The sequence below is a fragment of the Palaemon carinicauda genome, chromosome 27, assembly GCF_036898095.1.
Source record: "Palaemon carinicauda isolate YSFRI2023 chromosome 27, ASM3689809v2, whole genome shotgun sequence".
Lineage (NCBI taxonomy): Eukaryota > Metazoa > Arthropoda > Malacostraca > Decapoda > Palaemonidae > Palaemon > Palaemon carinicauda.
This window is the reverse complement of record NC_090751.1, coordinates 19,930,065-19,942,205: the sequence shown is the minus strand read 5'-3', so window position 1 is coordinate 19,942,205 and position 12,141 is coordinate 19,930,065. Positions and strand designations below refer to the sequence as shown.

The 12,141-nt window shown below is 40.5% G+C and overlaps 1 protein-coding gene across 2 annotated transcripts in view; it reads right to left on the bottom strand.

The window, feature by feature from the left end:
- Window positions 1–12,141, bottom strand: part of LOC137620587 (transmembrane protein 62-like) — an 83,175-nt gene that overhangs the window by 39,983 nt on the left and 31,051 nt on the right. For both annotated transcript variants that reach the window (XM_068350843.1, XM_068350842.1), the window contains exon 6: window positions 5,155–5,416. In XM_068350843.1, the coding sequence (XP_068206944.1) occupies window positions 5,155–5,416 (262 nt within the window). The remainder of the gene's footprint in view (window positions 1–5,154; window positions 5,417–12,141) is intronic.

Sequence of the window (12,141 nt, the reverse complement as noted above, 5' to 3'; positions counted from 1 at the left end):
ATTACCCAAGTGCTCATTATTTAGAATGAAGGAAGGATAACATATACTAGAGACTGAAACCCAGATATAGTAGAAAGCCTGAAAACCCATTCAGAGCCATAATGACAAATTAAGAAATTACATGAGAATAGTGATGTGTGGTACACTTTCTTTAAAAAGTTAAAAAATATAGAAAATAAAATAACAATTTTAAACTGTTCCACCATAAACCCATTACTGTACTGTACTTACAATTAGCCACAATCACAGTCTAGGAATACCCAACTTTATGTGCCAATAAAAGTACACACAGTTTAATGAATTCCCCAGATCTTTAACGATTCTCCAGCTCACCTAACAGCTGTTCCTTTAGCAGATTCCAACATTGCAAAGAAGTAAAAGAACCAACTTGAGAAGTAGTACTCATTTCTTTGACCTAGAAAATTATATAAGAGCACTTTAGCGCTTGATTGTGGCAGTTCTTCTTCCATCCTTTTCCCTCAGGAAACTAGACAAAATAAGCCTCCTCTATCATCCATGTGAATGCAACTACTTTCACCATGTGAACAACTCCAGGTCATAATGCAAGTAAAGATTTACAAAACTGCATTAACCCCTCCAGGTCATAATGCAAGCAAAGATTTACAAAAATGTAGTGTGGTATCCTTGAAGAAAACCTTCATCCTCAAAGGAAGAGAGTACTTCAATTCAAGTCATCAAGATAGGGGTAACAATAACAGTCACACACAAAAGAATTTAATAAGCCAGGAGCATGGCCATATAAATGCTAGGGCCTCTGGATACTGCAAAAATAACAAATGGGAAAGTAACTTAACCATGGAACTACCCTGAGGTCAGGCCCAAGTAGATATCTGGAGCCATAATCATGGCCAAGCTCGGTTGAGTCCCTTGTTAGGCTGGAGGAACGTAGAGAGTAGAGGTCCCCTTTTTTGTTTTGTTTCATTTGTTGATGTCGGCTACCCCCCAAAATTGGGGGAAGTGCCTTGGTGTATGTATGTATGATGTATCATTACTTGCCAAGCTACAACCCTAGTTGGAAAAGCAGGATGCTATAAGCCCAGGGCCTCCAACAGGGAAAATAGCCCTGTGAGGAAAGGAAACAAGGAAAATTAAAAAATTTTAAGAACAGTAACATTAAAATAAATATTTCCTATATAAACTCTAAAAACTTTAACAAAATAAGCAGAAGAGAAATAAGATAGCATAGTATGCTCGAGTGTACCCTCAAGCAAGAGAACTTTAACCCATGACAGTGGAAGACCATGGTACAGAGGCTATGGCACTACCCAAGACTAGAGAACGATGGTTTGATTTTGGAGTGTCCTTCTAGAAGAGTTGCTTACCATAGCTAAAGAGTCTCTTCTACCCTTACTAAGAGTTAAGTAGTCACTGAACAATTACAGTGCAGTAACCCCTTGGGAGAAGAAGAATTGTTTGGTAATCTCAGTGTTGTCAGGTGTATGAGGAAAGAGGAGAGAATATGTAAAGAATAGGGCAGACTGTTCGGTGTGCATGTGTAGGCAAAGGGAAAATGAACCGTAACCAGTGAGAAAGATCCAATGTAGTACTATCTGGCCAGGCAAAGGACCCCATAATTCTCTTGCAGTAGTATCTCAATAGGTTGCTAATTCTACCAAAGAACCAGGCTAGAGTCCTAGCCATTCATGTAAAGAATAGGACAGACTATTCAGTGTGCATGTGTAAGCAAAGGGAAAATAAACCGTAACCAGAGAGAAAGATCCAATGTAGTACTATCTGGCCAGGAAAAGGACCCCATAATTCTCTTGCAGTAGTATCTCAATAGGTTGCTAATTCTACCAACGAACCAGGCTCGATTCCTAGCCATTCAGATATCAAGAAACCCAATCATGGCCATGGTAATTTACACAGGATAATGGCTTGACCATAGACTTGTGCCAAGATTGTTTCCAGATTGATTTCAAAATACAATGACATAGCAGAAGTTCTTAGGCTAGCTGCTTATTTCTAGACAAGGTATGAAATGGTCCTCTTGAATGGAAATAGATAATCTTCTATGATCCCAGACAGTCAGTTCTCTACACTCAAAATGCTTGAAACCAAAAAATCAGATCGTTTCAAATAACTAGAGAGGAATGGAGAGAAGATTCATATCTTAACTACCATAGATGACAAGGACCTTTTAAATTCCCCGATGCCTTAGAAAGATGAAATTGCTAATCAAAATACAGTATTTAATTGAATCTTCAGAATCTTTTACATGTAGAGGCAACAGAAAACCAGGAAGGTGGTTTCAACAGCAGAATCCAAGGCAGGTTTAAGTAAAACAGTATTTTTCTTTTAGTTTTTTAATGGCCAATGCTGCAGTGGAGACACTGGCAGATATGAGGTACTGGATGCCAGGAAATATTTCATAACCTATGATAGGCTCCTGATTTTTACACAGCAGAGAAAATTTAATAAACTGTCTGGATGCTTCACTCAATCAAAACAAACCTCCTCAGTTTCACGGCTTCTAAAGAGGATACCATCAAGAATTTCATGAGAATTCCCGGCCATTCTGGCAGGAGTAGGTGTTGAGCATTATGAAAACCTTTGGCATATGAAGCCAGGTCATCCAGAGGACCTTACGAAGGCCAAGATATTGGTGGGTTCTCTTGTTCAGAGACTTGGTTTTTCCATATCATCATCCAAGTGGTTTTGGACATGCCTTCTCCCAATTTTAAGAATTTCCACTTGGCAAACATTGTGGACTATTGCTTGTTCCTGGAGACAGTGATAGATACATGGCGCAAACTAGATTCAGCTACAATCAAGCCAGCCATAAGTAACTTGTCTATATCTGTTTGAAAACCCTAGTACCTGATACAAGGCTATAGGGGAAGAGTGACTATTAGTCCATTCTCTCTTCCCCCTGGATCAGACAACAGAGGACTCCTAGCCACTCCAGTTAAGAAGTCATCTTTGCATATCGGTGTAAACACTACAGGGATGAAAACAGCAGTCATTCTTTAGCCTATAGAAGCAAGTGTTCAATCATAAAGTCTCCAGAAAAGGAGACAAAAAGAGTAAAGTTTGTTTTTTTCCTCTTATCTACTATGTGCGGGATTGCCTTCAATAATTCTGAAGGTCTGGCTGGAAGATGGGACCAGAGCCATGGGAAGTGGACATCCTCGGAGAAGACTACCAGCTTCCCTTTCTGAAGACACGACCACCACTCGCCTGGCAGTCTACTGTATAGGTTTCAAGTTTTTCAACCATTCTAAACTGTCAAACTTATATGTGAATTTCTCTGGATACTGTATATACATATGAATTTCCATTCATACGTCACCTAAGAGTACTGGTGCATCTTCAAATGGTGTATAACACAAGTTTTAAGTTTATAATTCATATACTGTATAGTTAAGGAAATGGTAAAACTGGAAACAATGTTGCTTATTTCTTTTGCCACACAATAAAGTTTACAATGTGCTCAGCTGAAAAGATATATTGATTGATCTAACATGGTTCTCAAAATACAATGGCAAAACTGAAGAAAAAAAAAGAAGCAACTGCCTCACATGCAAAAGCAATTCTTTTGAATTCTACAAGAATCTTCAACTCAAAACTTCACATTGCTGTTATATTCAGAACACTTTTGGGTATGGTGAAGTTTCATAACTGTCTTAGCAAAGGACATTAACCAACCTTTTATCATTAGTTATAGTTTCAAGAATAGAAAAAAATATTTGCTGTTACATTATCAAGATATATTGAGAACAATCATATATTAAATAGAGATACAGAACAGCTTAAAACATACCGTATTTACAGTGTCTTAAGACGCTACAAGTGGTAAGAGCAGAACCATTTTTGGAAATAAAAAAAATTGAGGATTTTACATGCTACCATAGCAGCAATTCTTAGTCAGCGACTCTGGCACAGTAAATTTTCTTTTTGGGGTATATTATTAAATGTTTAAGTTAATATCAATTAACTGATCGCTGGTTATCCCAAATTTATTACACATGCATGTAAAAAACCACTAAACCAGTCGCAACTGCTACCACAACTACAAGTTCAGTTTCAGGTGCGTGTTGTTTACAAGAAAGCAGGGTTGCCAAATATTCTTAATCAAATTTTGGTAAACAAGTAATATTCTAGTAATATTTCCCAAATTCCTCATATAACCTACACATTTTCATCCAAAATAAATTATTAATCAAAGAAGTCTAGAATTTCCTCTAGATGGAATACTTTTGCTACTAAATGTGTGACTCTAGTTACTTTTCTGTTAACTTGGTAACACTGCACTCAACTAACAGCAAGGTGTTTTTTTTCAAAGTCGTATCCAACAACTATTTGTTTGTATTATTTTTAAACTCGGGAAACAAAGTCATTATCAAAGTACTGTATTGCTTTATCATAAGAAAATATGATAAAATAGATAAAAACTCCATAAACAGTTAATATGTCATAGCGTCATCTGTTAGGAGACCACTAGTTGGCATGTTTGCTTGTAGGAGTGGGTTGGCGAGTCACCAGCTGATTACCAAAACAAATAAATAACTTGCTACTTTACTTCATTAGATGAAGGGCAGTATAAAAATAAATCTATTTATTATATATGAATGATAATTGTAGGTTTATATTTTATGTCTGGTGAGTGTGAGTGCTTGTATGTCATTTGTTGGGCATATCAGGGTTGTCAAAATCCCCTTTACAAATTTTTCTTAGAGTTAAGACGCAGGGTGATTTTTTGGGGGCAGTTTTCAAAAAAAAAAAAAAGGTGCGTTTTATGGGACGGGAAATACGGTAATTAAAATTACTTAAAGTACCTTCCATATTTGGAGGGGAGAAATCTACCAAGCAATAAGAGTTAGTGCATTATATAAGAATGTGCTAAAGGATAATAGCTTAAAATGCATAATTTTAATTCTAAAAGTTTGAAATATTTTTGCCTTTTACTTAAATAGCCACAAATGAGAACCAGCTTCAGATAAAGTGAATCTAATTATATACCGGTAATTGCAATGTTTCCTATAGAGATGTGAAAAAATAAATTCCCTCATTATAAACTAGTTTCAAAATTCCCACAGTACCATTATTTCCATAATTTTAACACTATGGGGGATAATCATACCCAGAAGCATGCAAAATAGTGGACTGAGAAGAAAATAAAACACCACTTACATGCGACTGTCCTTCCAATCACCTAGTTCTAGTTCTAAAGAACCTGTGTGTTGGCGTGTATACATGTTAGGAACAAGACCTCCAAGCGTGTGCAAATGACCACACATATAGGCTAGCCCTCTTCCCATTAAACGACGAATTCCCGGTTCCGGTGAGAGTATACAAGAGGTTGGGTAGTGTCCAAACCAAATTGTGTAATTACTATGGCGACTGGCAACTTCAAAATCTTGTAAAAGCTTCATTTCAGAGTTAGTGACAACCCCTGCAAAGAGTAAAAACAGGATTTTCTACAACAAATTCACATCAATTTAAGCCATTAGTATATAAAAAGTATTTCTATTTATTTTGTATTTGATAATTGCTAAAATCTTGTACAAATTTACAAGTATTATCTACAATTGTACTATATGTAAATAACACATCATCAGGAAAGCTTATGTCTATATCTACTTCTATTGATGTCATACTGTATTCTGTTTTTTCTACTTAATATAGAACAGTAATGGATATTTAATATGCTTCAACTTTATAGTAATACCTTGACATATGAGCATTTCAAGATATAAGCAAGCCACAGAGCAAATCTTTGCATTGAGATACAAGCTCAAACTTGAGATACAAGCACAGTTACAGATGCTAATGCTAGGTGGCAAAGCGCTTAGGAGCTCTTGAAGCCCGCATCACTCATTCATTGCGCATGATCTCTTACTGCTGTACGCATCTCCGTGCATCTCCCGTGTTGTTTGCATTATTTACTGTACATGATTTTAATGTATATTTGTAGACAATTATCCTAATAAATGATGGGTCCAAAGAAACTGAATGGAAACATTGGCAGTAAGAAGAGAAAGCACATGATGGTGATAGAAGTGAAGTGTGATATGAAAAACAGGAGCGTGTGTCCGTATGAATGAGTAGGCCCATCATTACGCGAGGAGTACATCGACGACATGTAGCATTCTCAAACAGAAGGATGCTATAAAGAGCACGAAGCCTTCCAAAGGCCTAACCGTCATGTCTAAGTTACGGACAGATAAAAATGAGATGGAGAGGCTTCTGTTGCTGTGGATTAAAGAAAAGCAGCTGGCGAGAGATAGCGTTACCAAGACAATCACCTGTGAGAAGGCAAGCGCAATCTACAAAGATTTGAAACAAAGGGAAGCAGCCGAGACTAGGTTGACATCAACGCCACTAGAGACGTTTAAAGCTAGTTGTGGCTGGTTTGATAACTTTAAACAGCTGTGGCCTGATTGGTAACGTCTCTGCCTGGTGTTTGCCAGTCGGGGGTTCGAGTCCAGCTCAGACTCGTTAGTGCCATAAGTGTCTGTAACCTTACCATCCTTGTGAGCTAAGGTTGGGGGGTTTGGGGGAGCCTATAGGTCTATCTGTTGAGTCATCAGCAGCCAATGCCTGGCCCTCCCTGGTCCTAGCCTGGGTGAAGAAGAGGCTTGGGCGCTGATCACATAATATATGGTCAGTCTCTAGGGCATTGTCCTGATTGCTAGGGCATTGTCACTGTCCCTTGCCTCTGCCATTCATGAGCGACATTTAAACCTTTAAACTGGGATCCACTTGGTTGTGGGGCATGGAGAAGCTGCGAGTTCAGATGTGAAAGCCGCAAAAGAGTACGTCGAACATTTTGGCTCGTTTGTTACTGCAGAAGGTTACTTCCACTAAGTCTTCAATAGCGATGAAACTGGCCTTTTTGATGAAAAGATGCCATGGAGGACATTCAACACCACATAAGAGAAGAAATTGCTGGGCCATAAACCCATGAAAGATAGATTGCCTCTATCCTTGTGTGCTAATTCTAATGGCAGTAGTGACTACAAGATCAAGCCACTGCTGGTGTATCACACTGAAAAACCAGATGCTTTCAAGAATCACAAGATCTTGGAGGAAAAGCTTCAAGTGAAGTGGCAAGCAACTTCAAAGGCACGGGTTACGAGTCATTTCACGAAGAAAAACCTACCATTGAAACATCTCATTTTAGACTGTCTTTGCCCACTCTCCAGGTCTTGAAGATGACATTCTCAATGATTTCAAATTCATTAAGATCCTCTATCTCCTGCCCAACACCACTCTACTCCTTCAGCCCATGGACCCCCATCAGGTCATTTCAAATTTCAAGAAGCTGTACACAAAGCATTTAAAAAAATATTTAGGTGTCACAGATAACACCAACCTCACTCTTCATGAATTTTGGAAGCACCATTTTAACATTGTGAATTGCTTAAAAATTACAGCACGATGTGTGTGAACATTAAATTCAGCTTGGAAGAAATTAAAGCCAGATTCTGGGGGCGAAAGGGATTTCGAAGGGTTTGATACGCAGCTTGACCGCGAACCCTTTGTGTTAAACGAGATTGTGCCTCTCGGAAAGTCCATGGGGCTGGAGATAGATGAGGCAGATGTGAATGACCTTGTCGAGGAGCATCAAGAAGAGTTCAGGACTGAGAAGTTGATAGAGTTCCAGACGAAGCAACATTCAGAGGTGTTGCACGAGCTCTGTAGCAAGCAGGTGGAAACAGAGGGATTTCTTTCTTCGAGGGAGAGGTGTTGGCTAAGTGACACGATGTGTCTGATTTTGTTGAAAAGAGATACATACATACATATACCAAAGGCACTTCCCCCAATTTTGGGGGGTAGCCGACAACAACAAGAAACAAAACAAAAAGGGGACCTCTACTCTCTACGTTCCTCCAGCCTAACCAGGGACTCAGCCGAGTTCAGCTGGTACTGCTAGGGTGCCACAGCCCAACCTCCCTGATAAATTGTCTACTGGTTGTGCTTCAACTCTTTTTAAGGACACTTGCCCGACTCATTTCTACATTTTGAAAGGGAGACAGCAACAAAACTACTTGGATAAATATTCTTTTAAAAGGACTGCAGCAAGTGAAAGTGAAAGCGAGGCAAAAGGAACCAAGACAAGTGAAGAACAGTAAAAAAAAAAATTCAGTAAACTAGGTTCAGTTAAGTTAATTTTTGAGTTTCAGTGTTATGCTACATAGTGTAAGGAACTGCAAATACCGTACATGTACCGTCAAATTCTCTCCTTCCCTTCCTCCCTCCATGCACACCGCTGTTACCCACTATCATCTGTTTCGAAGGTAAGAACTCCATACTAAAATAACATTTTATTGCCGATCACATTCCAGCAATCATTTATATAATTTTGTGAGTGTATGAAATGTTCTATAGCAATTAAAAACATGTTTCCCATTGTTATATAATTGACTTGGGCATTTTTAAGAGGGCAGGAATGGATTAATTTTTTCCAGTTATGGGAAAAACTGACTTCAAGATACAAGTAATTTGACATATGAGCTTGGTCCAGGAACACATTATACTCCATGTCAAGGCATTACTGTATAAGAATCTGAATTTCCATTTTTTTCTTGATGCATAAAAAAGGAAAACATTCAATCATTAAATATCTACAAATCAATAAGCTTATTAAAATTCTCAGGTGTCAATTAAGTTAATTGCTTACATGGAATACAGTTAACTAAATGCCATAAACAATAAACTTCTTGTAAACAGTTAGATACCCTTGAATGGTAAAACAATTTATCTACAATACCGTAAATGGAAATAAGCATGAAATTTTAAATTTACTTATCTGATTACAAAACTTAAAGATGAAAAGTTTGGAAGTAATTTGTATTTTTCCTAATGATACAAATATGCAAGCTATTTATAGGGGTATTACTTTCGGCGAAGCTGAAAGACGAGCCATTAGAATTTTAGCGAGTGTTAACCACCTACCCTCTATAAGCGGGGGGAGGGGGGAAGAAAGTAACTACCCTTCTCGCTCACACATCTGTGACAGTAAATAATTCTGCTTTGGGGTAGAACTATTCATGCAGATGCTACAGGTTTGTATCGTTAGGAAAAATTCAAATTATTTCCAAATTTATCATTTGTTCTGAAACTGAAATACAAACCAACACTATTTATGGAGGTTGACTCGCCCATTAGGAGGGTGGAAGTCCCTGCCAATCTGGCTTTTTGGCTTTGACCTGGGGATTCCCATGTGTGTGTGTGTGTGTGTGTGTTAGCAATAGTAGGTGCAAACCCTACACCTCGCTAGAACCTTGCTATGCTTTGTCTGCGGCCTACACAAGCTGTGTGTTTGCGATACTAGCAATGTCTGTCAAGGTAAGAATTCTTCAGTCATAGGAATTGTCCGAGCCACCAAGATATTCCCAATACCTTCTCCACCAGGTATGGGGATGTAACAGTATTGACACAATACCAGATTACACGAGGGAATAATTGTTTACCTGCAGTTGGTCAAGGTCAGCTAGGCAGAGGACCCTGGATGCTGATTTGCCTAAGAGAATAAAGGATGAAGAAAAGAAAGAGCCAGTACTTCTAAATCATTCACTCACACTAAAACTGGGTAACCAATGCCCTCAAACTCCTGCTAGATGTCCATAAAGGAGCTTGGAGTATTAAGCAGCAGTGTGCAGCTACCACAAGACCGATAGAAAACTTATCGAGCCCCCGGGAGTTACGTCTTGCAAGTAGTGGTCGGTGAAGGTTGTTCAACGATTCTACACGCCCGCTTGTAGAACCTTTGCCATAGAGTAGTTGCGTTTGAAAGTCAAGGACGCACCAATACCCCTGACATTGTGAGCTCTGGGTCGATGCATCGGAGGACGGCTTGGATTTAGTGCGAGGTCAATGACTTTGAGAATCCAAGCAGTGATGGCGTTTTTCATGATCCTCCTCTTGATCTTCCCCATGCTGATGAAAATGCTGGTACATCGGGGCGAGTTGCTGCTGATGCTGTTTTGATGTAGTACCTCAAACTTCTTACTGGACATTGTAGCAGTTGATCTGGGTCGTTGGTTACAGAATAGAGACTCGTTATCTGCAAGGAATCGAATCTAGGATTCTTTGCTACAAATTCAGGGACAAAGCTGAAGCTTACCTCTCCCCATCCTCTTGAATGGGTGATGTGATACGAGAGACCATGAAGTTCGCTAACTCTTTTGGCCGAAGCCAAGGCGAGTAGGAACACCGTCTTCAACGTCAGGTAGCGATCTGTTGCTTAGTATAATGGTTCGTAGGGAGGACCCTTCTTGGATCGAAGGACCCGAACCACGTTTCATGTAGGAGGTCTCACTTCTGACTGGGGACAAGTAAGTTCGTAACTCAGTATGAGGAGAGAAAGTTCTAGCGAAGAGGAAATATCTACTACTTTCAGCTTAAAGGTGAGACTCGAGGCTGGGGGATAGCCTTTTACTGCTGAAACCGAGAGGAGCATTTCTTCCCCCAGATGCACGAGGAACTCTGCTATTGCTGTTATAGTGGCATTGAGGGGGGAGAGACCCTTCCACAACACCAACCACAGAAGACATTCCACTTTGCCTGGTAGACATAAGCTGAAGATCTTCGCAGGTGTCCAGCCATCCTTTTCGCAACTCGCAGTGCAAAACCTCTCTTAGTGATGAGGTGCTGGATAGTCTCTGGGCGTGAAGTCGTAGTGAAGCTACGGTCTTGTGGAAAATGTTGGCATGTAGTTGTCTGAGTAGATCGTGCCGTGGAAGGAGCTCTCTTGGAAGCTACATTAGGAGTTGCAGATGGTCTAAGGATATTCTGCGTGATGCCACAGCGGAGCTGTGAGGGTCATTGAGAGATTGACTGATGTTCTGGCCTTGTTGAGTACTCTTCTCATCAGACCAAACGGGGGAAAGGCATAAACGTCGATGTTGTCCCACCGTTGTTGGAATGCATCTTGCCAAGGAGCCTTAGGGTCTGGTACTAGGGAGCAGTACAAAGGGAGCCTGAAATCCAGAGCTGTTGCGAACAGATGCACCGTCAGGGAATCCCACAAAGTCAGGACTTGGTTAGTTGGTAACTTAATAATTCAAAGATCACTTAGAGCCCAATATCTGAGTAGCTCTGCTTAGGTTGTCCTCAAGCATATTCCTTTTGCCGAGAATGAAGAGAGCTGATATGGTCACAGAGTTGTTTTCTCCCCATCTCAGTATCTCTACTGCCAGATGGGATAGGGGCTGCAAAAAGTACTGCCTTGTTTGTTGATATGAGCCACTACTGTAGTTTTATCGCTCATTACCGCCACTCAGTGGCCCTCCAGGAACTGTTGAAGGGCCAGGAAGGTAGCTTTCACCTCCAAGAGGTTTATGTACAGGTACTTTTGAACTCTGACCATAGGCCTGAGGTCAAGTGGTGCAGCATGTGGGCCCTTCTTTTGATGCATCTGAGAAGAGCATCAAGTCCAGGGGAGACGAGAAGGTCGACGCCCTTTAGAAGATTCTTGTCTGCCACCCACCTCTCAAGGTTTGTCTGTTCCTTTGGTCCCATGGGGATCAGAATGTCGGAATCGAAGGCCTGATTCCAGGTGGACTTTAGATGCCATTGGAGATGTCATATCCCTCAGGCGGCTGTTGTGAAGTAGACAGGCCAGGGATGATAGGTGCCCAAGGAGACATAACCTCCTCTGGGATGTGAGTTCTTCTCGTCTGAGGAATGGCCTTGCAACCTTCCTTAGCCTCACTACCCTGTCGTCTGATGGGAAGGCTCTGTGAAGATTGGCGTCAATTATCATTCCTAGGTATACCAGTCGTTGGGAGGGCAGTAGTAATGACTTCTTGAGGCTTACCGTGATCCCCAGATCTTGGCAAAGTTCGAGAAGTTTGTCTCTGTGCAGAAGGGGGGTCACCAACGAGACTGCTAAAATCAGCCAGTCATCCAGACAACGTAGGAGATAAATGCCGATTCTGTGAGCCCAAGAAAATATTAGGGTGAACTCTTTCGTGAAGACCGGAGTTGGTGTGGAAAGATCGAAGCACAGCACCTTGAGCTGGTATTTCTAGTTGTCAAGAGTGATTCTCAGATACTTCCTTGAAGATGGATGGAATGGGATCTGCAAGTATGCGTTCTTTAGATCCAGTGAGCACATGAAGTCCAGTGGTTATACTGCTTGTCTGACCTTGTCTGCCCTCTCCATGCTGA